Source organism: Nasonia vitripennis (assembly GCF_009193385.2).
Source record: "Nasonia vitripennis strain AsymCx chromosome 1 unlocalized genomic scaffold, Nvit_psr_1.1 chr1_random0003, whole genome shotgun sequence".
Lineage (NCBI taxonomy): Eukaryota > Metazoa > Arthropoda > Insecta > Hymenoptera > Pteromalidae > Nasonia > Nasonia vitripennis.
In genome coordinates, this window is record NW_022279589.1 from 2,543,152 (window position 1) to 2,568,093 (window position 24,942).

Genomic DNA, 24,942 nt, shown 5'->3' on the forward strand with positions numbered 1-24,942 from the left:
CCAAGAACACCATGAAGACTGCAGTGATAGAAGAAAAAGCCGCTACAGAGACTGGACCACCCGGATCAAACATTTGGAGGTTAGACTGGTAATTTTCTATCAGTTTCAACTTAAAGGTTCAGCACAATAACCAGAAGAAAAGATAAGTATAAAGTGTTATCATTATTAAGGATAAAATAACCTTTTTATTACATATTTATAAAAATTCATGAAATGCCTTTTTTTGGTTGCAGGTAAGAAAAACCGTACAGAACCCAAAGGTATAAGTGAATATACCTCATAATTGCTAAGAGTCAAGGTCTATGTGTGTGAAACATAGTAAACTTGGTCCTAAAGGATTTGGTAAGCACTAATTTAAGTTACACTTTCAATAATTTTCATAAACTTTAAAGTTGGTTTTCTCTAAATGTTGTTTTTACTGATTTCAGCTCACTGTCCGTAGGATTCCAAGTGGACGAATGGTTCTTTTGGGCTCAAACTCAAGGAGGATACTTTGTACACCTGCAGTTCTGGTATGAATGCAGGGATTTTGATTTGAGTGTTTAGAAAATGTTCTATACACAAAAAGGAGCCAGAATAAACCAAAACAAAAAAATTCTATTTTTTCATCGTTAAATCATTTCTAAACTTAAAATTAAAATCCCTGCATCCATACAAAAACTACAGGTGCAAAAAGTATCCTTCTTGAGTTTGAGCCCAAAAGAACCATTTGTTCACTTGGAATCCTATGGACAGTAAAAAAGTTCACAAATTCTTGCAACGAGTGCCACAATGGGCCAGCAGGGATAATGAAGGTTTTATCATGATAAAATTAAAGGTATTTATGCTCAATATTACTATAAAAAATTTTAAATGATTTACTTTAATTTTTTGATTTTTACTTATAATTCTTTTTTTTTCAGGGTTTAAAGGTGTTATGTCTTCTTAACCTTTTATTGATTGAAGTTAACAAATAGAATTTCTTCCGGCCGTCACTCGGACCGGGTATTGTATGCTCGCGTGTATGTTGTGTACACGAGACGCTTGCCGAGGTTATGTGCTTCTAGTTGCACTGATTCTATGCGTGGCGCTAGCTAATCTAACTACAGCGTACAGGGTAAAGCACTGGCTCTCGTGTCGCACTATACCTTCTCTCTGTGTCTCTCGCTCGCTTACCTATCGCTTACCCTATGTTATGCTTCGCGGGCGACTCCTGCATGTGTGTGTGCTACGAGGCGTTAGGCTAAGTGTGCTTTGGGAGGCTTTACTCACTCAACTCTTTCCTTGTCGGAACTCACTTGAGTTCTATCACTAATTATTAGATTACTGATTAGAGGGTGAGCAATAAGGCATCAAAAGTCGGTGCTGTACTATCACGACTAATGCCAAATGTAGGTGGACCAACGCAGAGTTGAAAGTTACTCCTAGCCAGTACATCATTTATGCTATACGGTGCCCCAATATGGGCAAACGCCATGTTGGTGAAATCCTACGCACGAAAGTTGCCAACAGTTTATAGGAGAAGTGCATTGCGGGTCGCTATTGCCTACCGAACAGTATCAGAAGATGCAGTGTGTGTTATTTCAGGCATGCTGCCAATTGACCTGATAGCAACAGAAAGAAAGAATATGTACGAAGAAAGTCGACGTGGTGATAATACTCAAAAGAAAGTTTGGAAATCCGCGATAAAATAAATCCTTACTGAGTGGCAAAGACGATGAGACTCCAGTGAAAAGGGGCGATGGACGCACCGCCTCATACCAAGAACTGTTGACTGGACCAAAAGACTACAGGGGGAAGTGAATTACTACCTTACGCTGTTTTTGAGCGCACATGGGTGCTTTCGAGCCTACCTACACCGCTTTAAGATAGAGGACAAGCCAAATTTCCCAATATGCCTCTCGTCTATGTAGGAGTGACTCTTCACTTATATTCGGTATATACACATGTACAACTTGCGACTAATATGTCATAGCTGACTGTGATTGACTCGAGGAATTTTCTCTTAATATTATAAGATTCAGAATTTATATTTTGGTATACAATTATTTTTATAAATATTATGACTGTATTTATTGTATTTTTTGTTATGCGATTTTTTATTATTTTTGTTTGTTATTTATATAATTTTTTTTTGTCAATAAAGATCTGAGGAGGTTGGATATCACACCAACAAAACATCATCATGGAATAGAATTTGTTATGAAATTATTTATTCAAGGGTTAACTCTCCCACGTTTGTTCGTAATTATTAATTTTTATAAATACGGACAGTAATAAGTATAATTTTGTTTTATATACATTTATTTATTCATTTACTTATTTATTTATAAATAGATAGATAATATGTTTATTAATTATACTCTTTGTATATACAATATGAACGCTTTTAGTGTTAGGTTACAATACATCTTATTTGATTTTTAGCATATGGTTTTTTTAATTTTATTTTTATTTTTGTTTCACTGTTTCTGTTGTTTAGTCTTCCTTCCTTTTTTCTTCTCTGAGCTCTCTCATTGACCTTGTCTATGATATTCTCCCTTATCACCTTCTTTATTCTTTCTTACTTTTCTATCCACTCCTTTTCTTTGCCTCTTTTATCCTGTTCTCTCTGACAGCCAAAGCTTCCTTTTTTACCCTTCTCTTACCTCTGCTCAACTATAGTTCCATCCTCATCTCTCCTTCTGCATTTATTTTTTCCCTTTTCTCTCATATCTCTTCCGTCTCTTTATTTATTGAAAAGATTATTTGTTTACGACTGAACTATAATAGCCACTTTATTACCTGAAAAGCGGGACTAAAGTAGCATTTTATTTCCTCATTTTTTTCCCTCAAAGAAGTTTATTCCCGCAAAATGCATTTTTTTGAAAATTTTGAAAATTTTGAAAATTTTGAAAACTAAGCGACACAAAGATGGGGCTCAGGAAAGGAAGAGGGACGACGGATGCGATATACGTGGTGAATAAGACGGTTGAGCAAGAACTAAGGAAAAAAAGGAGAAAGATACACGCGAGCTTTGCAGACGTGAGAGCAGCATTCGACAAGATAAAAAGGAAAGAAATCTAGAGAATGATGAGGAATCTAGGAGTGAACGGAAAAATCAGAGAAAGGGTAAAGGGGATTTACGACAAGACATAATGCAAAGTAAGGGTAGAAGAAAGGATGCTTGGAAGCTTTGAGACGCAGAAAGGAGTAAGACAGGGATTCCCGCTAAGCCCACTACTAATCAACGTAGCAATGGCGGACCTAGAAGGGGTGATGAGTAAAGTCCAGGGCGGCTTAAAACAGATGATGAGAAGGTTCCAGAAGGTCATAGAAAAAAAGGGTTTGGAGCTGAACACAGAGAAGATGAAGATGATGATATTTAAAAATGGAGAAAGAAGGAAGAGAGAAGAAAAATTTGAGTGGAACGGGGAGGAGCTAGAAGTGATGAAGAAGTTCAAGTACCTGGGCTACACAATGAAAGAAAACGGAAAGGAAGAGGAACAGGTAAAGAAAATGAAAGAAAATGCAACAGCACTGACAAGCACGGTATGGGTTATTAGGGAAGGTAATATGTAAGGAGAACTGGAACATCAGAATGAAGCTATTCGAGGCTCTAGTGCAAGGCGTGATGGACTATGGAACGGAGATCTGGGATTAGAAAAGCTAGGAGGAGCTTGAAAATGTGCAGAGATGATATAAGAAATGAATATCAATGTTAGAGAGGACAACACCGGCGCATATACTTCACAGGGAGATGAAGAAGTTCAAGTTGGTAACGAGAGCAAGAAAAGGGCCATAAAATACAACAGAAAACTAGGAAGAGGGAAGGATATGAAAAAGAGCGAGCTTGAAAAATGCGGGATATCAATGACAGAGTATATCTGAAGAGTAGAGAAAGGCGAATGGGTAGAGGAAGAGAGAGGAAAGAGAGAAGCAGTAGAAAAAAAGATGACAGATTTGGAAGGTGATGTGGTGATACTGAAGAGGAAGCTGAAAGAAGAAAGAAAAGAAAGAGAGAGAATGCAGAGGATAATCAGTGAGATAAAGGACAGCGTAAAAAAAGTGGAGGAAAAGGCAAGAAGGCAAGTCTAGAGGAAGGGAAAAGATGAGGTCAAGCAAAAGCTAAAACGTAAGGTTAGGCTTATCAGCGCAAGCAAAAGGAAAAGGGACAACGAAAGAAGGAGCAAAGTACGGGAGAGAGGAATAATCATGCACAGAGGAGCCAAATGAGACGAGAGTACGGAGCTACATAGGTGGCTTAAAAAGTTTTTAAAAAAAACCTGGTGGAAACTGAAGGAGACACAGAACGACGACACGGAGAAATAGTACATCATGCAACAAGGGAGTAAAGTCGTTGATTACTCCAGCGGGTGAGAGTTTACTGCCTGAGCGAAGCAAGCTATCGGCCCAGCTATCAGCATTTTAATAAAAATATACGTTTGTTATTATTTTCTATTTATTCTATTATACTTATTTCATATTATTATATGATAAAACAAAATAACAATCATTTTGATAATTTATACAAGATAAATAAATTTTTCTACTTTTTAACATTTTTTCAAAATTTTTCAAAATTTATCAAGTTTTCACAATCGTTTATATCACCTGCGTGTTTCAGTAAACTGATTTTTCCTAAAAAATCGCCATATTTTATGATTTTTCACCAATTTCCCGAGCCGAAAAATGTTGTAAGACCGCAAATATAATTTCCTTTATATTATAGATGTGAAAGTATGTAAAAAAGCTATAGCGATGATAAAGTAGATTTTGTCTGGCTCTCAAATCCAAAAATATCGAAAATTTACGTATTTTTACAAAAATACCCAACTAGACATTATGCCCACAAAAAGGAGACGATAAAACACTTCTGGGATATTTTTTCCATATTGTACATAACTAAAGCTGAAAACTCCTAAAATTTAATTGAGATCGGTCACTCTTACGCTGCGCAATTTTATTTTACCACTAAAATAGCTATCTGAACACACTGTGCGCCGTATCGACTAAAAGTGGAATTGTTTTCATCGCACGACGGCGCGAATTCTTTATCGAAAGAACGGCATTCGCGACCATTTTCAAAAATACACCAATTTATCTTGCCGAGAAATTTAATGTAGCAAGCTCTCTATAACTGCGCCATACCGGCCAACACCAGTCCGAGAATCTCTATTTCAAAAGAGAAGCGGAATTAGAAGCATACAGGTACTTACTCGCTCGGGGGGTGCGTTCCTTGCACTCAAGTATGGATCTGGCAGGTACAGGAGCAGGAGAGAATATCTGGAGGCGGTCCTCCAGATGTACAGCTCCAGCGGATGTCGTTCCAGGGACGGGTCGTCTTTAACAACTGAGTTGATCGTCCTTGCATGTGATGCATAGTCGATCTCGCATATATGTTGTAACTAGGGTTTTCGTGCTATCCCAGTTATGGTGCAATCCCTCGCCCGGGGCTTGGAAAATGACCCGGTGGTGCCAGGCGCTCCTCGTAAACGCCAGAGTCTCGCGACTCTTTGTTTCCCGGCGCGAGGGTTTTTTTTTGCACGTGGTTTGCTCGGCTAGCTGCAGCCCCGAAAACGGTAAGGAGAGTTAGTTCAGGAGAGGCGGTTCGGGATAATAGAGACACGTGGTTTATCGGACGGAACTGTATATTCTTAGTAAATTCTTACAATTTATAATCGACTCGTACAACTTGCCGAGATAACCCGTGAACAAAGGCAACTCCGACAAGCATATACCCATACACGAAAGATATCCCGCGTGACTCGCGCGCGTCTCAAGGCTCAAGAAGCAACCAGATCACACACACTTGCTCGCACTTTTCGTCTCTCACTCACTCACACAATTACGTCGCACGCAAATTCCGCAAACGCCGAACGATGTATCCTAGAATTGCCCGATCACCTTACGCCTCGTGCGTTTAAGTGTCGGCGCCAAGTATTAACCGTTTTCACAAAATAACTCTACACTTCTATCATAAAAATCCTTAATTCTACACTTCGCTTATTACTCGAGAATATATACGAGATAACCCTTTATTCGACGGAACACAATACAAACAGATAAAGCGATAAAGACAGCGATCCGGAGATAACTAACGCGTACGCGAGATAACCATTTCGTTCGCGAAACCGAACGTGGAACTGCCGTTCACCCGCGAGACGGATAGGATCGGAGAAAACAGAAAACGATTCACTGACCTTAAATCCTTCTAGCTAGAACACCGGGTGAGGTTGGAGTTAAGGCACGTCCGTTCGGGAGAAGTCGGGGCAGGCGAGTGCCGCCTCGAGCGCTCGCGGCTTGCGGCCGCCACTCTGCTCTCTCTAGCCGCCGCACAGTGGGAGAAAATGGACAAAATTCGAGCCACGCGTCATTTTTAATCGTAGAGCCATGATTTTTTTTAAACTCTTTCAAAAAGCATCAAGTTTAAGCTACAGGTACGGAAATTATTGTATCACCTTCCCCTAAACCCATGCGACCCCTAGAAGCCACCCCTACCAAACCACAAGCAGGCTAACTAGCCTAACCCTAGGAACAGCGAGTTAAATCGCTTAATTTTTTCTCAAAATAATTAAGCCACACGCCAGAAGCCAACAAATCACCTAAATACCTATCCCTAACCCGCTTAACCCCTAGAAACCACCCCTACCAAACCACAAGCAGGCTAACTAACATAACCCTGGGAACAGAAAGTTAAATCGCTTTATTTTTTCTTAAAATAATAAAAACCCACTCCACAGGCCAGACCGGAAACACGCAGAATCGTATAACCACGTAATTCAAGACATTATTACAAGTAAATTAGTCACAGTATTTGTTAGCTGTAATTGTTGAATGAACTGCTATTAGTCATCTGCGTTGAAACAGATTTAAGCCCCTTTACCACGTCAAGGTTGCAGTCTTCAAAGAGGTTTTTTTGTTTTTTTTTTGTTTTTAATTTTTTTTTTAGTTTTTATATCTGTAATGTTTTATAATTTTTACATAGCAAAGTTGAGACATTTATTGAGGATTAGAATTACTGAATTATCAATTCATCAGAAATGTTTGAGCTTGTGAAGTTAATTCTTTAGTTATTTTTTCTTCAACATCTCGCAAGCTGCTTATGACTGGATCTGATAAAACTAAGCAATAATTAATTATATCTTCATTCGTCTTTCTTCTTTCATACATTCTGCTATGTCGAACTCGAGCATGGCGAAATATTTTCTTGTTGGATTCCTGGGCTTCTTCTGAAAAATACCCAATATGTCCATCAAATGTCCTCATAATGTCACATCCATGTATTAGCACTTTATGCACAGAAGGTGGCATCTTATACCACGGGTAAATTTCTGTGTATTTTTTAGTAGTTTCCAAGCAATATTTTTTAAATTAACTTTTTTTGTGCAAGATATAATTTGTAGAATTACATACATTCTAATTAATAACTCTTCGTCTACACCGATAATTTGAGATACTGCTTTAGATTTGGCAAAAAAAGAACGTGCCACATTTCCTGTGTTAGTTGTTCCTACATCTACCGTTAAACCAAGTTTGCTCTTTAAAGACTGCTGAACTAACGATTTTCTCTCTTTTTTCAAATCTTTATCTGAACCTCTTACTAATCCTTTCTTAAAATGTAGATTGTAAGAAATATGTAAAATATATTCCATGGATCGAATCCAGGTGTGTAAGATAGGAAATCTCCATTGGTAAAACTCTGTATTGCCCTGAAGTTTTAAGACAAAATTCATATCATTAATATCTTTAGGACTAACTCCACAAATGTTGCAGCGAGAAGAAGCCTTTTGTTTAGTTAAAACATTGCATACTTTGCCATCTATCATGGTACATTTTATGTCAAATGCTACGTCAAATGCCATCTCCATACATTCAAAGTTATAATTTTTTATTTTCTTTAGCAATTTTTTAATTTCTTTAGCAAACCTATATTACGAACATTAGAATATTTTTCAGAAGTACGTGAAGTATTACTAGTAAATAATGTTAAAGCTTAATTATTCATGATTGATATTGAAGTATTCATATTTGATGTTGAAGTATTTATATTTGACGTTGAAGCTTCGTCAAGTAACTGAATCACAAAAGAATTTTCAAAAAATTATTTGTGTTTCGATTTAAAAACATCTTTCTTTCGAGAAACATCTTGCCATTTTAGTTTATATTTTGGAAAAAATGATTTGGTTAGTTGGTTTCTTAGATGTTGTGTATGTCTTTCAGAAAGTGCATACTTTATTTTTACATCATTTATAACTATGTCGAGAATACACTTTTGCTCATTAGGATGATTCCATATTAATTCACATAAATATGAGTATTCTATATTGAGTAACATTATTTTAGCTCTTAAATAATTCTACGTTGTAGTTATTTAATAAATTTTATACCCCTTCAGAAAATTATTATTGACAAAGTAAATACCATTTCGTTTTCACCTAAGTATTTATTTTATTAAGAAAATCAATATGATGTCTGTATCCATTATTTCATTTCTAAATAAATCTTAAAAATCACTACTGCTGATATGAAATATCAGAAAAAAGTTAAGTTCTATGCTAATTCTGAATACCATTTTTTGTACAAGGACTCGATTAAAATCGATTAGAATCAACTGGAGTCAATAGATTTTAATACGCAAAACAACAATTGAAGTAGATAGTTAATACCAAACGTTGGTTTCTATTAACTTTACTAGCCTTTTTTGTATAGAATTTTATCTATTCCTATTGATTCCTATCGATTCTATCTATTTTAATCGATTTCTTATGCAATAAATGGGATTCAGATATAGCTTAGAATTCAATTAATAATTTAATTGATCTCTATAGACTATTTTTAACAGGGAATATTCTTAGATTTGACGGAAAAAAACTTAATTTAAATTTAAACTTATTTTTTTTTTCAATATGATAAAATAAACATTTGTACGTATTATACTATAATCTAATAAATTCAAAAAGTAAACATTTAGCCATCGAAAAATCGTATGGTCAATAGATTTAATTATATTTATATGTATTATACTATAGTCTAATAAATTCAAAAAGTAAACATTTAGCCATCGAAAAATCGTATGATCAATATTTGTATGTATTATACTATAATCTAATAAATTCAAAAATAAACATTTAACCATCAAACACTCGTATGACAAAAGATTTAATTATATTAAATTGTACTATAATATAGAAATCTTCAAAAAATTCTGATGGAATTTCAACGTATTTTTTTATTTAATCTCAGAACTTTTTCTTCAGTAAATTTTTTTCTAAAGTCTATCATTCTTAAGTAAAAAATTCTGGAAATTTTTCACAATTTTCCCGTGTTCGCCGCCATTTTATGTGCTTTTACCTTTTTTTTCAAAATTTAAACTGTGACACTGAAGTTTAAGTCTCGAGGACACGATATCTTCGCTCTAAACATTAAATCTAAAATGATTTCAATGTGAAAAATCGACATGAATAATAGTTAGCCTGCTTGTGGTTTGGTAGGGGTGGTTTCTAGGGGTTAGGGGTAAGTATTTAGGTGATTTGTTGGCTTCTGGTGTGTGGCTTAATTATTTTGAGAAAAAATAAAGCGATTTAACTCGCTGTTCCCAGGGTTAGGCTAGTTATAGCCTGCTTGTGGTTTGGTAGGGGTGGTTTCTAGGGGTTAAGCGGGTTAGGGGTAGGTATTTAGGTTATTAGCTGGCTTATGGTATGTGGCTTAATTATTTTAAGAAAAAATAAAGCGATTTAACTCGCTGTTCCCAGGATTAGGCTAGTTAGCCTGCTTGTGGTTTGGTAGGGGTGGCTTCTAGGGGTCGCATGGGTTTAGGGGAAGGTGATACAATAATTTCCGCACCTGTAGCTTAAACTTGATGCTTTTTTAATGAGTTTAAAAAAAAATCATGGCTCTACAATTAAAAATGACGCGTGGCTCGAATTTGGTCCATTTTCTCCCACTGTGCGCCGTACCGCGAGCACGCTGATTGGTCAACGCGTCGCGGCTCGAAGGCCCGCTCGCTCGCAACACTATCGGTTCACGCGCCGTTGCTGAGTGGCGCGGATATCCCCTTGGACACGATGTCGAAGTAGATAGCCGCGAAATTCGAATTCTCGTAACACACAGACAGCCTTTCACCTGCAGACAACCAAGATAACTCTTGACTGCGGAACTCGTAGTGACTCCCAATGCCCCGTCGTCAGAGCCCTTGACTCGGGCGGCATCTGTCACTACGGACGCAAGACGCTGTAGTTTTTGTTACTGACGTTCGTGCGAGCTAGCTGCCATTACGCTGGTCCTGCTGCATGAGACGCTCACGTCGGTAGACCCCACGAAGGGCTCCGCCACCTGCATTGGCTATCTTACGGTGCGCGGGGCCGACTTGAACGCCTTGTCGAGGTGAAAGGTCGCTGCTGCTGCGCCAACGTTGCTCGTCGTCTCCTCGCATCTCTCACTTACGAGTCGTCGACGTGCGTTGTCCTTTTCGTCCGTCGCAGCCACTGCTCCTCTCTCGTCGTTCACTCGAAAAAGAAACGACGCACTTAGACACGTTCACTCTCTCATTCACACAGGTAGCCGACCGCGACGAACGTCGTTGTTACACGGCGAAATTTTGCCGTGTTACAATGTATCGTTCATAGTAATTTAAAAACATTGTGGAAGTTGCTTGAATTATATTAAATTAGAAAATATTGAATCTTGATATTTTTCATTAATTTATTATGCGACAATAATCATGGGATGAATTGGTTAAAAACATCACGCAATTATTATGAATTTTGCAACGTTGTCTTGTACAGAAAACAACATTCTTATACTTATCTATCTCACACGAATATTACAGAGAAAAGAGTTTATATATCGTTTAAGAAGTATAATAATACATATTTTCTGATACAATAATCTTACCCGATGGTAGTAATACAGTAGCAATACAAGAAGCTCCAGCAATAACCATACAGAAGCACAGTGGCCATCTGCGACCCAAACGATCCATTACAAACCAACATGCTAAGTAACTAGGTATTTCAGCAAGTGATGAGAAAAAAAAGCTTAAATGTTCCTCGTTGCCCAAGGCTGGACCGTAATAAGACAATCCGACGTAAACCATATTGTTAGCAAACCTAATGATAAAATTCCAAATAAGATTCATTATTTTTCTGTTAATATATTCGAATAACATGTAGTATTTCTATTCTTCTTTGAAAAAACTTTGTAATAATAAACTTTTTAGTTTGAAATCTTAAAGGTTTAATTCTTATGCTTTTAAAAAATATCCGTATTAATGAACGTGTATGTATTTAGTAGGTTTTTATCTAAATAGATATATTATAAATGCAACTTTTCTACAGCCACCATGAAAGAAAGCAACACAAATGAGCCAAGACATAAAATAAAGAAAGTAGTTGTTGTCAAAAAAAGACGGCACACTATATTTTTGACTACTACTTCTATTTTCTTTTCAAGCACAATTGCAATGTGGAAGGAGCTTTATATTTTATAAAGTAAAGCGATTGCTTTTTTATAAAGGTAGTTCTATGATAGTAATTCTTAGAATTTCTGTGAAATCATGTAGGAAGTGTGTTGTAATGTATTTTTTAGTCCAAAAATAGTATTTTTGGAAAATGTCCGTACAGTTGTGTGTTCGTTAGTATACATCTGTAGTTCAGCTTCTACTTATTGGATTTTAATTTACCAAGTCCCATTTTTATTGTTTTTATTATATCATGATGGAAAAACAGTCCGTTTTTACAATTTGTAACCGCGTTTTATTTTTATAGCGATTTTTAGCTCTTTCTAATCGAACAAATTGTCAACAAACTTAATGAAAAAGTTGATAAAAGTAAATTGCTCAACGTGTACCTGAAAGAGAATGAAATTAGTTATCTTTTTATCGCAGAGAATACAATTAAGGTTATTTTTTTCGACACGTCCCCCACCTAGACTTCTGCCATTTTTTTACTGCTTAATAATGATATAAGAAATGGCAGAATTAAACCTTGTGACGTCACTTTACATAAATATTTTGCAACTTACGGTACTGCTACCGCCATTTTGTTCCCCACATACGCTTCTGCCAATTTTTTTCGAGTTTCTCTTGTCTCAAGGAATGTTTGTGTAAATTTTTAAATTCATACCAGATGACGACCAGGGTTCGTAAAATTTATCTGTCTGATTGCATGCCTACGCATATACCCCACTAGGACTTCTGCCGAGCGGGCTATCGACTCTTCGATATTTATCGAATCGATATCAAAAGATAACAGGCTTAAACCTTATCACGACCGTTTTTAGATGGCCGGCTCTTGGACTACAAGTGTTTCAGTTTCGCACGAGCGTCTCGCTAAGGCAGTCGTATTTATCAGACGTGAATTCTTTCTTATACCAATTCAATAAATAAGAGTTATTTTGTTTGATATAAATTGCTGATTTGTTCAGATTCGCCAGTTCTACGTTTACGGTTGTTTCTTAAAATATTTAGTCTAATTTTTTAGCTGTATTCATAATTAATCTTAGCAACTTACAATTATTAATAACCTGCGCACTTGAGATGGTTTTAAACACCCGTTTGTGGCAGATGCTAATTGTTACAATCTACACGCGTTCACGTGGCAATATATAGTTAAGATGATCAACTGCTCTTGCTAACGCCGGAGATTCCACTCGACGGTCCTTAGCTTGTACTTATCTCTGTAGCACGGATCTGAGTTCAAAGGGCTTTCCGGTGTATGCTATGCCAAGGGGCGGATTTAGCATGCTCCCAAGGTATTGGATGGATTTAGCACGCTCCAAACACTAACACTAGCAAACACCGCAGCTTCGCCTTAGAATCAGTCGCTACCGCAAGGGATATATCACTACGCAAAAAGGCTCTGCGTGGATCAGCTCCGGGGTTTTTAAAGCCTCGGTGCCGATGTAAGCAGTTATGAAATTTAGATGAAGAAGATCGCGGTAGTCTAATCAGCATTCGCCATACCAAGGATCTACGCGTACGCCTTGCAGTCGTCGTTCATGCGCAAGGAGTGCTGACACAGAGGACAGAGCACCCGCTCCGATTTTCGGAAGTGGACTGGATCATTTAGGAACAATATAGGTATATCAGCGCACCCTATGATCGTTAAGTATAGATACTGAAAATATAAGTATACCTGTACCGTGTAGATCTATGTGCATTCTGTTACGTTTCTGGGTTTCGCTCTGGCTCGGCTGAGTGTTTGTTGCTAGTGTTATAGGACGAAATAATTTTTATAAGTGATTTTAATGACTAAATGTGGAAAACTGTCATCTTAAACTTTAAACTTTAAACCGATGTATCAATCACAAATTTAGTGAGGTTTTGATCTTTCTACTTTCGATGTTAACAACCATTAGACGCTTTAATATAACTTTAAGGGTACAGATACACCTTAAATAGTCAAAAAACCGCTGCTAATTTATTGGCACCTAGCTTCCTCCAACTAAACTCGTAGTCCCAATCAATAAAACATTGTTTGAATATACAGTATGTTAATGCTTTTATTATTCTTTTGTAATAAATAATCCACACCCGCAAAAACGCTAAAATCCAAGTCGAGACGCACAAGGGCAATCGTATGCTCTGCTGTCGCATATATTATAACAGCGAAAAATAAGCTCAGTGCTCCCCATAGCTATAGATATATTAACCAAAGTTAAATTCGTCCTTAATTCTTGTTCTTCCTCTGAATCATCCGTTTCTATATACATACATGTAGCTCTTTATTCCCGACTCACCGAGGATAAAGTCCTAACTTTATACTGGGGTGTGTTAAAAAGTGTTATTTTTCATAATATTGGATCTGATCTATTTTTTATAATAATGAACTAACTGAACTCAAAAAAATTAAAAATTTTACCAATAGATATTATTAATTTTAATTATTTTGCTAAAGGAGCAATTTTCTTAACAAAATACTATGGTATATATCAGAACAAAGGGTATAAAAGAAGTTTATCGTACATGAGCAGGTGGGTAGGAAAAAATTCACAAAATTTGCAAGGAAGGGAAACAACGTGCAACGACACCCGTCTAAGAAGCAAAAGTTTTAAGAAAAATGGCTTTTACATTTTAGCTCTTTACTTAAGAACCACACGACGAAATCGTTTTAAATTTTAGCAGCAGACAGCTTTTTTTATGGTGAGTCACCAAATAAAATGTTGAAGCATTTGACTACATTGTTTTAGAGATGTAAGGAATCAAAAAATTTTCAAAAAAAAAAAATTGAAACCTTGATATTTTAAGAACCATAGGGGTTTGAAAGCTGTGCAATGAATTTAGCCAATACACATAATATATCTACATTTTCCTAAAATCGGCAGTGCAATAAGGACTTTTTACGTCCGTAATCGAAACACAAAAAAAACTCATTTTTTTCAGTTTTCGATTTATTACTTAAACAATAAGTTGTCAAATCTCTTGAAATAATAATGGAATATAGTTTGACACGTGACCCATCGACATGATTTTTTTCGTGAGGTTATGATATTTAGTTTCAGAGATATAAATTTTTTAAAATAAATCACCTTTTTCATTTTATCTGCCGAACAAAGCGGTTGATCCCGAAGACTAAACGAGGAAAAGTAGGTAATTTTATTCTCTTTTAAATACATTATAGCTGAATTGTTTGCAACAATGGGAAGATTGATAAAAACGCAAAATAGTGTTTTTCAAAAATCAAAAAAAAGGCCTTAAAAAAAGTAGTTGAAAAAATAAAAAATAACTATTTTTCCCGAATTCAGAATCCAAAAATAGATATGCATGTCAAATTATATTGACATTGACAAAGTAGTTCCAGAAATATTACAGTATACATGCACACACACACACACACTGGCGCGGGAATGCCGAAACCCCGCATCTGGCGCGTCCCCTGGGTGGCGGATAGGGGAAAGCTCATCGGCGCGTTAAGTCTCCTCAACCGGACGAAGGGTAGAGCAGAAATAAAATATGCTCCACGGACCAAACAGGCTAGAGGAAAAAACCCAGAAGATAAATCAAACATGGATAGTGAGTTAATAACATTACTACCCCAAGCGGGTCAAGCCACAGTGCCCAGTCCCGCCGTCGATTTCGATCGGGTGAAAGCCCCGGTGGTCGACGCTGGCGCCATGGATTTTGGGGGGGGGAGGGTAAACTCACCTAGAAGCCGCAGAGGTTTATCACCTGACCACTGCTGCATGTATAGACGCAGGTAATATGAAAATGGAGGTTGATGCAGACAAAGATAAGCGAGCTGCATGCATAACGCAAAGGAATGCGCACTTGGATCGCCTTCGCTGCAGAATCAATAAACTGATGGAGTATGTCAGAGGCAGACACAATGTGCACAAGCAAATTTAAGAACTTGCCCGAACCATCGACGCGGCCCGCAAAGAGTGTCATCGAACCAGAAGACGGGAACAGCGGGGTAGAAAGAAATACTACAAAACTGGTCGTAGTAAAAAAATAGTAGACGCCTTCAATAAATAAATGAAGAAAGCTTAACGGATACTCAATAGAAAAATCCGAGAGAATAAACGACGGTGCCTGAAATAGTTACAGGACGAGGTTGAGCTGGATGGCATACCCAATATTGCATTGAAACAAGTTATACAGGCACGCCCCGATATCTTTGTGGACTTGTACAACTCATGTCTTGAAGAAGGGACGTTTCCTAAGAACTGGAAGAAGCAACGCCTAGTGCTACTACCAAAAGGAGATAAGCCACCTAGAGAAGCTTCCTCATACAGACCACTCTGCATGCTGGACACCCTGGGCAAGATCTTAGAGCGCATAATCGGCGTTAGAATGGACCAAGTCATTGAAAAACCAGGCTGACTTGCGGAATATCAATACGGCTTCAGGAAAAAACGCTCCACTCTTAATGCCATAAGCTTAGTAGTTGACACTGCTAGAACTGCAACAGAAGGAAAAAGATGGAAAGTAGGATCCAAGAAGTACTGTGCTATTATTACACGGGATGTTGAACTCAGCCAGCTGGGGCAAGATACAGGAGGCAGACGGCTGGACGATGCAGAAGGAAAAAGACGGCAGGACGATGCAGAATGAAGAAGACGAGTTTGATCCTGAACCCCTAATCACCTTGGTAGATGGATAATGTACGGAAATGTCAAACTTCAAAGGAGAAGCCAAAAAAAATGCTAGTTAACGGACCACACGGAAGTACTGTTCAACGATAGTACCTGTGGGGATCCGGTGTCGGAGGGCCACTTGTGCAGAGCTTGCTCTGCCTACGCTACATAAAAAAAACACACACATCTATACGGACATTTTCTAAAATCATTTGATTTGAACTTCTTATACACCAAAAAGTATTTTCTAGAAGTTTTGACGAAACTCAAAATTTTACTATTACAAAGCTTCCTCTAGGAGAAAGCAAAATGAAAAATTTAATTTTTGTTTATATTTGTACCAAATTGTTAAAAAAAATGAATCAAACTATTAAATATATTTACGTATAATGTAAGAAACATAAAAACATGTTTATATGTGCCATATTATCAGGTATGACATTTCTTCGAAGGCCAAAATTCAGAATTTCCATTTTTCAGCTACTGCAGGCTTACATAAGATTTGGGCTTGGAGGGGAAATTTTATACTAATAGATATGCTTTAAACACACTCATCTGAAAACTATATGAAGTGAACACAGAAGTGTACTTCGTGTAATTGCTACTGCGACTAAATATTTTTAAGTATAGGAATACAGGAGCAAGGTAATTTACGAAAAACACTGTTTTTTCAAAACTAATTGTTTATCGTAAATAATTACGATAAACAATTGATTTTATTATTTAATTAACACTATAAAGTTGTTAAAGAGCAGAGCTCAAGTTGCTTGGCGTACAAAGAGCGAGTTTAAGCGTTTATAATCGAATGCTTTATGAGCTCTGTTTGCTAGAACAGTTACGTTGATACTGTTCTTTGAATACACCGCGCCTATATACAGAGCCCGCGTGGTCTTTTCGGACGATTACCAGCCGGGCGGTCTGACGATTGAGACTACTGTAGTGTTTCTGTAGTTTGCCGTTTAGTGCTGACGTGCAAGTGTTGCTGTCAGCTTCGGTCCTTTGGGTGGATGACGACGGCCCTGTGTCTTGTTTTCCCTTTGGTCGATGTGCTGTTTGGTTTTGCCCAAAGGGATATTTAGGATATCCTTATACGCCCATTCGCTGAGGAAAAACGTGGATCCGGTGAACCGTAGTTTGCGTTCCGTGGCGATTATCCACGGTATTTCTTTGGCAAGTTTGAAGGGACTGCGACAAGACGCGTACGGGAGTGTCCTAACCTCACAAACACAGTACACATGACAGGTAAGGAATTGGATGGGAATGGGTTGCGTAGAAAAGCGTAAGTGTTTTATAATTAATGCTTATTATTATTTATAGAATTTCCTAATATTACAATTAATTCTTATATTACTAAGTATGGAATGCGCCTCTTGCACGGTTAAGTTAATTAATATATTCTTTCTAGAAGTGAAAAATTAAAAACAAATTATTTATTATTACCCTTATTATTATCACTTTCTCTTATCTTGATATTTCTGTAGCTAGTCTGTAGGCATTTTTTATTATAAAATTATTTTTTAGGAAGTCATATAGCTTCTTTAAACCAAAATGTAGGATTGTTTCATGGCTTGCATTGACCACCATGTATGCTAGTGTATTTGGTATGGGGTTAAGGTATTTGACATCTTTTAGTATTTTTGTTACGCCATTGCTGTCAATTATTTTTTCTTGAGGTTTAGCTCGATTGATTTTTTTACTTGTCCAGTTGTCTGTTATTTGTTAGAGTTTTAGTTATTTTTTAAAATGTTTCTTGATAACGTGTCTGCTCTTATATTGTCTTTGCCTTTAATGTGTTACCATTTGATTTCGTAATGTTGAATGTGTAGAATCCATCGAGCAATTCTTTTATTTGCTAGTTTGCATGTTTGGATAATTATTAAGGATTCATGATCTGTTCGTACTACTATGTGTCTTCCTACTAACCACACATGCAATTTTTTTAATGCACACGACATTGCTCTAATTCTGTTATTGTATATTTTTGTTTTGCGGGTTTCGGGGCTCAACTTATGTATCCGATCGTTTGTTCTTTTCCTACTTCTATTACTTGGAATAGGCATCCTCTTAATCCAAGTCATGATGCGTCCGCCTCGATTCCTAGTCTTGTGTTTTTTCGCATTAGGTATAGTTCAGGTGCTTTATAGAATCTTGGTTTACATCCTGACAATGCTTCAAGTTGTTCTTCTTTCCGTTAGAATTTTTCTTTTTTTCTTAGTAGTTTTTCCAATAGTTTATTCTAAGAGCTTAGGTATGAACTTCCTGTCCCAATTTGCAAGACCAAGGAAACCTTGTACTTGTTTCTTGCCTTTTTGTGTGGGATATTCTATTATAGCTCTTTTTGTTCCATTAATCGGAATGTATATATATATATATATATATATATATATATATATATATATATATATATATATATATATATATATATATATATCGGATATATATATATATATATATATATATATATATATATATATATATATATATATATATATATATATATATATATATATATATCGGACGTTTCACGTCAACCGGACCATCAGTGCACCCAAAATTATTAGGGGTTAACCTAACAAGACGTTTGAGGTCTAAAATGATCGTCTGGTCAAGGGCTTTTGAAAAAGTTCTGGCCTTTTCAAAAATCCAATGTGGCGCATAAAATATGGAGCCTGAAACCCACGTTTTCATAGCACATTCAACAAAAACAATAGTAAAAATGTTCTAATTTGTGAAATATCCCACCAAAAAGCATGTACAACTCATGATAGGATATATTATTGACAATGCTGACGGAATTCCAAAATCAAAAATGGCGGAATCAAAATGGTGGACATTATACCTCCACCAAACCCATTTTACCGCAACAAATGATTTTTGACCAGTTTAAAGTATCGATATGGGGGTTTTCAGGGTCACTGAATCTTATTTTAACTTCGACATTTCAAAATTCGAAATGGTGGATCCAAAGTGGCGGACATTATACCACCACCAAACCAATTTTACCGCAACAAATGATTTTAGATCACTTTAAAGTATCGATATGAGGGTTTTCGGGGCCACTGCACCTTATTTTAACCTCGAAATTTCAAAATTTAAAATGGTGGATCCAAAATGGCGGACATTATACCACCACCAAACCAGTTTTACCGCAACAAATGAATTTAGATCAGTTTATAGTATCGATATGGGGGTTTTCGGGGTCATTGAATCTTAGCTTGACCTCGAAATTTCAAAATTTAAAATGGTGGATCCAAAATGGCGGACATTATACCGCCACTAAACCAATTTTACCGCAACAAATAATTTTAGATCAATTTAAAGTATCGATATGGGGGTTTGTGAGGTAAATGGTTATAAATGTATTATCGGAATCAGTATTTGTGCACATGAATCTTATATTTTTCCGGTCTATTAGATTTAGAATTATCTATCTGCGGTTTTTGCACTTACATTTTTCTATAGTTCTGTGTATATGCATATGCCTGCGTGGATGAAAAAAATATATAATTTAGCCAAATGAATCAATCTTTAATGACATTTTGTGCACTCTTATCAATTCTGGCTCCTCGTTCGTGGAGTTTTTACTGGTGATAAATGGTTTTCGCCGATATCATTACTCTGTTCCTAGGTTCATTGGTATTTGAGTAATGCATGACTTTCAACGTTTCATTATTTTCTGGGATAAATCCATGCCCCATTTGTATATTTGTGACAGGTGGACAGTTTTTAAATCTCTTTGTTAGGAATTGACGAGTTTGTTCGTGATCTTTTTTGGTGTATAAGAAAAATTTTATATTGAATGATCGCCCATTAGCCCATGAATAAAGAGCTTTAACATCTAGAATTGCTTTATATTTTGCATCTTGTAAGCTCGCTCTTGTAGCTTCTCTCTTTACTATCGCTCCAACTCCATCGCAACTACCTTTTCCGTGAGCTGTAGCAAAACAGTGCCATTCAGCATCAACGCCAAAATCTCTCTTATGACTCATTAAACTACTCATTTGATAACGATTTGTAAAATGCTGTTTAGCACCATCAGTAGCATATATTACCTTTTTTACTGTGGGACAAACCTTGCGAATTTCAGGTATAAGCTTTTGCTGCATTATGTATACTGCAGTGGCATCACGAGTAGTACAGTCGGACATAGATACTGTACTGAAATGCTTTAGCTTGCCTTCAGATTTATAATAAACAACAGCAGAAAAAATCGTACTTTGATCATTATTAAAATGAAATGCCTGTGCAGCATCTTGGGCTGTAAAAGCATAGTTCTCAGCAAAATCCAATTGAGCAAGAACCTCTTCATCAGAAAGATTATTTTTTTTCCCAGAAATAAACTTTGATTGTTCCTTAGCGATGAAGTGATGAGGTATCAACTTTTCTAGGCTAGAACATAAAGTTTCAATAAATTCTTGCGATGTTAGGCATTGTTTTATCAAAGTGTATCTATCGGTTAATTGCCACGTGCTGAAGATGACTTGATCAATATTGTGCTCATCCATAATGTTCTCAACGTAATTAGAAAACTTTTGAATGTCCGGACAAAATTTGCATTCATTCAAATAACAACTTTGGGATCCTCACATAGAACGAAATTCAAACAATCTTTATAATTCTTCAGAATATTGTTTGAGATTTTTTCTATATTTACTGCGTCAATCATCGCCTTGAAATTTTGCTGTATCGTACATACACATACATTGTGTGTACCAGAGGATCCTGCAAAGACACAACATTTTGGTCTCAGTTCCGCAAACTTGGTAAGCCCAATCGGATGTTCAGGAAACTGTTCTTTAAATTGATTATGAAGGTTCTTAATATCAGTAAGTAATAATCTTTTCTGCACTTTTATTTTTTCACGATATAAATAAATACTGACGGTATCTTTTTTATTTGGCATAATTCTGCTGTTAAGATCATTTTCGTAAAAATCTTCAACTTTCTGAGTAGTTTCTGCAGGTAATGTTTTTCCACGTTTTGCAACAGGAGAAGCCAAAACTCCATCTGATTCTCTTAACTGTTTTGCTTTACGAGCCATTCTGTGAGACACCAAATTGGTTCATAATTTTACGTATTGCCCAGTGTTCGGGCAAAATAGTAAGAATACTGACACGTAATGGATCGTTCTCCGGCAGGGATTGGAATTTGTTTTTAAGTCCAGTTAAAATATCTGTAAGATCATCTTGCATAGGTGCATCCGTGTTTGAAACCGAAGGTGAGTCAGTCTCTGCTTCAAAATCAACACTCATACTGACGTTTGGAGATGACAAATCATGTAGTTAGTAAAAGGATTTTCTACATGTATTACAAATCAGTGAAGATGTTGGATAATCAGGATAGACATCTTGAAATTCTTTGGAGATCTTCCTAAGAGATTTGCTGTGTCCTGTATTAATATCAAATGGATTAACGCATCTATCGATACGATATTTTTTCGCAGGAGAAGACATTGTTGTAGGATATGAGAAAGCACAACCAAAACAAAATAAATGTTAGAAATAACAAAATAACGGCTAGTACAGTTGAACAAGGAGTTGCCGATAAAGTAAGACTTACTCAACAACTGCCTTAAAAAGGATGTTGAAGAAGAAGTCGCCAATGTATCTATTAATGTACCTATTAACTATCCTAAAAAAGGACTGTTGGAGAAAAAGTCGCCGATGAAGAAAGCATTCCTTGAAGAAAATATTCCTTTCTATGGGTTGCTAAACGTGGGAAGGGGTTGGGGGTGTAGGTAAAAAAGAGGGATGAAATAAATTACTTGAAAGAAATAAATTCCTTTGCCACAAAACAGTTTTATTTGCTGAAGTCTTTGCACAAGTTGTCATTGGACATGAGCCGTGTACTTGCAGCATTAGGCTGTTGGAAGAGGGGCGAGGTACAGTGTTTAATTTTCCGGTGAAGATTAAACACTGAAAGAATTACGAAATAATTCAGAAATATTTTAAAGAAATTTTTTTGGAAGTTTTCTGGAATGTTCCGGAATTATTTTACTGCAAATGTTCCATTAAATATTAAACACTGAAATAATTCAGAAATAAATCAAAAATATTTTAAAGAAATATGTTACGGAAGCTTGCTTAAATTTTCCTGAATTATTTCAAATACAAATCCCAGGAGACTGCGTGCCACAAAATAATTTAGAAACATTATGAGAAATTTGCAAGGCGGGGCATTTTATGAAATGATATTATTGCAGTAATATTTCTGAAATATTTCGTGAAAAATTTCAGAAATATTTCTGAATTCTTTAAAAAAATATTTCAATATAGGAATTCGAGGGACATAACATTATTTCAGAAATATTTCGTCGAAAGATTCCTGGAAGATTTCAAATATTTAGTTCCAATATTTCCGAAATATTTCGGAAATATTGGAACGAAATAGATAAAAATCATATGTATTGTACTTAATAGATTTATGATGTTAAGATAAAAATTATACATGTTTAACTTGAGGAAAATTAAACTGTATATATCGTTGTATCAGTATAAAAGAAAATTATTTGCAATAAATTAACCATTCACATAATTTACTTTTTTGTCTCAAGCCAAAAGACGATGTTTGGGACGTTTCCCTACTGCAAAATCTCACATGAGATCTTAGGCGAGATCTCACATGAGATCTCATGTGAGATTTTGCAGTAGGGTTATACAGTAGAATAATAATATTTTGTAACCTCCAAGAGGTGAGCCATGGCTTGTACATAATTTTGCACAAAACTATAAAACAAAAAATTAAAAAGATTTTGGAAATCCTTAAGATTTTGTACAGACTATATAAAAATAATTGCATAGATCTTGAAACCCCTTAAAAATTAATTTAAATTTAGTAGTTTATAGTGTTTATACATACCCTGCTAAAAATATGCGATTGAAATCGATAGACAAAAATTGAATCGATTTTGAGTCTATATCTTAATCCTACGTTTTACATTTGAAAGTTATTATTTACAGGTTGCTGCGTGCGTAATATTAATGGCATTGAAATCGATTAAAAACGATAAAATATTATCAATTAAATTGGATTAAAATACATAAGTATTAGAATTCACTTAATCGAATTGTATATATATTCTATTAATTAATTTGTATTTTTTTTAATCGATCTTTATAAACTCACCATAGAAAATCCATTTGAATAGCTAAAATAAGGATTAAGATATAGATTCAAATTCGATTCAATGCTTATTTGAATCAAATTGAATCGCAATATATATCTCCATCGGAAAAACACGATAGGAGTTGATAAGAATTCCTAATTAATCGTCTCTAATGTGGATTTTAATTGCATTAATTACCATTAGCAACGAATAAAGTGACGACCCCGCTAAAAATCGTCGATTAAAAAGAATTAGAGTCGATTGAAAATCAATCGATTTTAAAATTATTTCTTGTCACCATTTCTCATAATTAAATTCGATTGTTTTCGAATTGAAATCGATAAAAAACGATCAAACAAATTTGGTAAAATTTGAACCTCTAATCGCCCTTAATCAATTCCAATCGATTTTAACATGAAAACAATCGCGATGAATTGTGAAAATTTGTAACAAGATCTAGCTTGAAATCGATTCAATTTCAATCGATTTGAATTGTTTTCAATCGATGATTTTTAACAGGGAAAATAGTTATAATTTGATTGGGTTCAATACAGATAATGATAAATAAAATCGACAGACTTTGAACCCTGTTGGAAAAGGTTGACAGAAGTCGATTAGATTATTTATCACTTATCTACTTGAATAGTGAATCTCAATTCCACTTATTGCATTAGAACTTGATAAAACGTGATAAAAGACGATAAAAATCGATATAAATCAATAAAACTTAATATGAAACAATTTAATTGAAATTGATAGAATTTCAAGTAGATTATGGTCTATCGATTTCAATTGCAATTTTCCATATTGAGTTGTATCGACTTATATCGATTTTTATCGTATTTTATCACGATTTATCAAGTTCTAATGCGAAAAATGGAATTAAGATTCACTATTCAAGTCAATTGAAATCTTATCGACTTTAATGGTGTATTCTAATCGATTTCTATTCAATTGTAATTCTTTCATACCCCCTAGTAAAAAATTGTTAGTAATAATCAATAAAATTTCTATGAAAAGCTATTAGAATTACTATTAAAAGCGATTAAATTAACTTTCTTAATGTTTTATCGATTTATATTTGAATTTTTCATATAAAATTGTACTGACCTATATCGATTTTATTTATTATATTTATCAAGTTCAATACTATTATTGGTATTACAAGTTTTTTTAAAGTAGATAAGAAATCTTATCGATTTCTATCGACTTCTACTGACATTTTTAAATGTCTATGAATTTGAATCGATTTATTGAAATTTGTCCTGTTAAAAATGGTTGATAGAGATCAATTAAATTTTCAATTGAATTTGAAGCTGTATCTTAACACCACTTTCTGCATTAGACCTTTATTAAATTCAATAGAATCGATATGAATCAATAGAATTCTATACGAAATATGACTATTCAAGTCAATAAAGGCCAATTGTTCATATTAACCATCGATTTTAATTGTTGTTTTCCGTATTGAAATTTATCGACTCCTACAATCCCATTGATTTTAACTGAGATCTCATAAAAAATGGGATAAAGATTTAGCTTTAAATTCGATTGAATATTTAATCGATCCTTATTAAGTATTTTTAGCAGGTCCTTTCCTATCGTGAATAAGTAAAGTTCTTTTACGTTTTGTTTAAATGCTACTATTTTTTAATATCTAAAACTAAAGTGCGTTGTAATCTGCGCTATAATTATGAATAATACTTACGTATTTTGGAAAGAATATGAATTAAAAAAAGTTTTACGTATAAAAATGGAAAGACATTTATTAAAGTAGTACAAGTACTTTATAAACACCATTA

General features: G+C 35.3%; 1 protein-coding gene across 10 annotated transcripts in view; it reads right to left on the bottom strand.

The window, feature by feature from the left end:
• LOC100678131 (carcinine transporter) overlaps nucleotides 1-24,942 on the bottom strand; it is a 440,470-nt gene that overhangs the window by 221,894 nt on the left and 193,634 nt on the right. For all 10 annotated transcript variants that reach the window (XM_031931018.2, XM_032601269.1, XM_032601268.1 and 7 more), the window contains one exon: nucleotides 10,855-11,069. In XM_031931018.2, coding sequence (XP_031786878.1) covers nucleotides 10,855-11,069 — 215 coding nt within the window. The remainder of the gene's footprint in view (nucleotides 1-10,854; nucleotides 11,070-24,942) is intronic.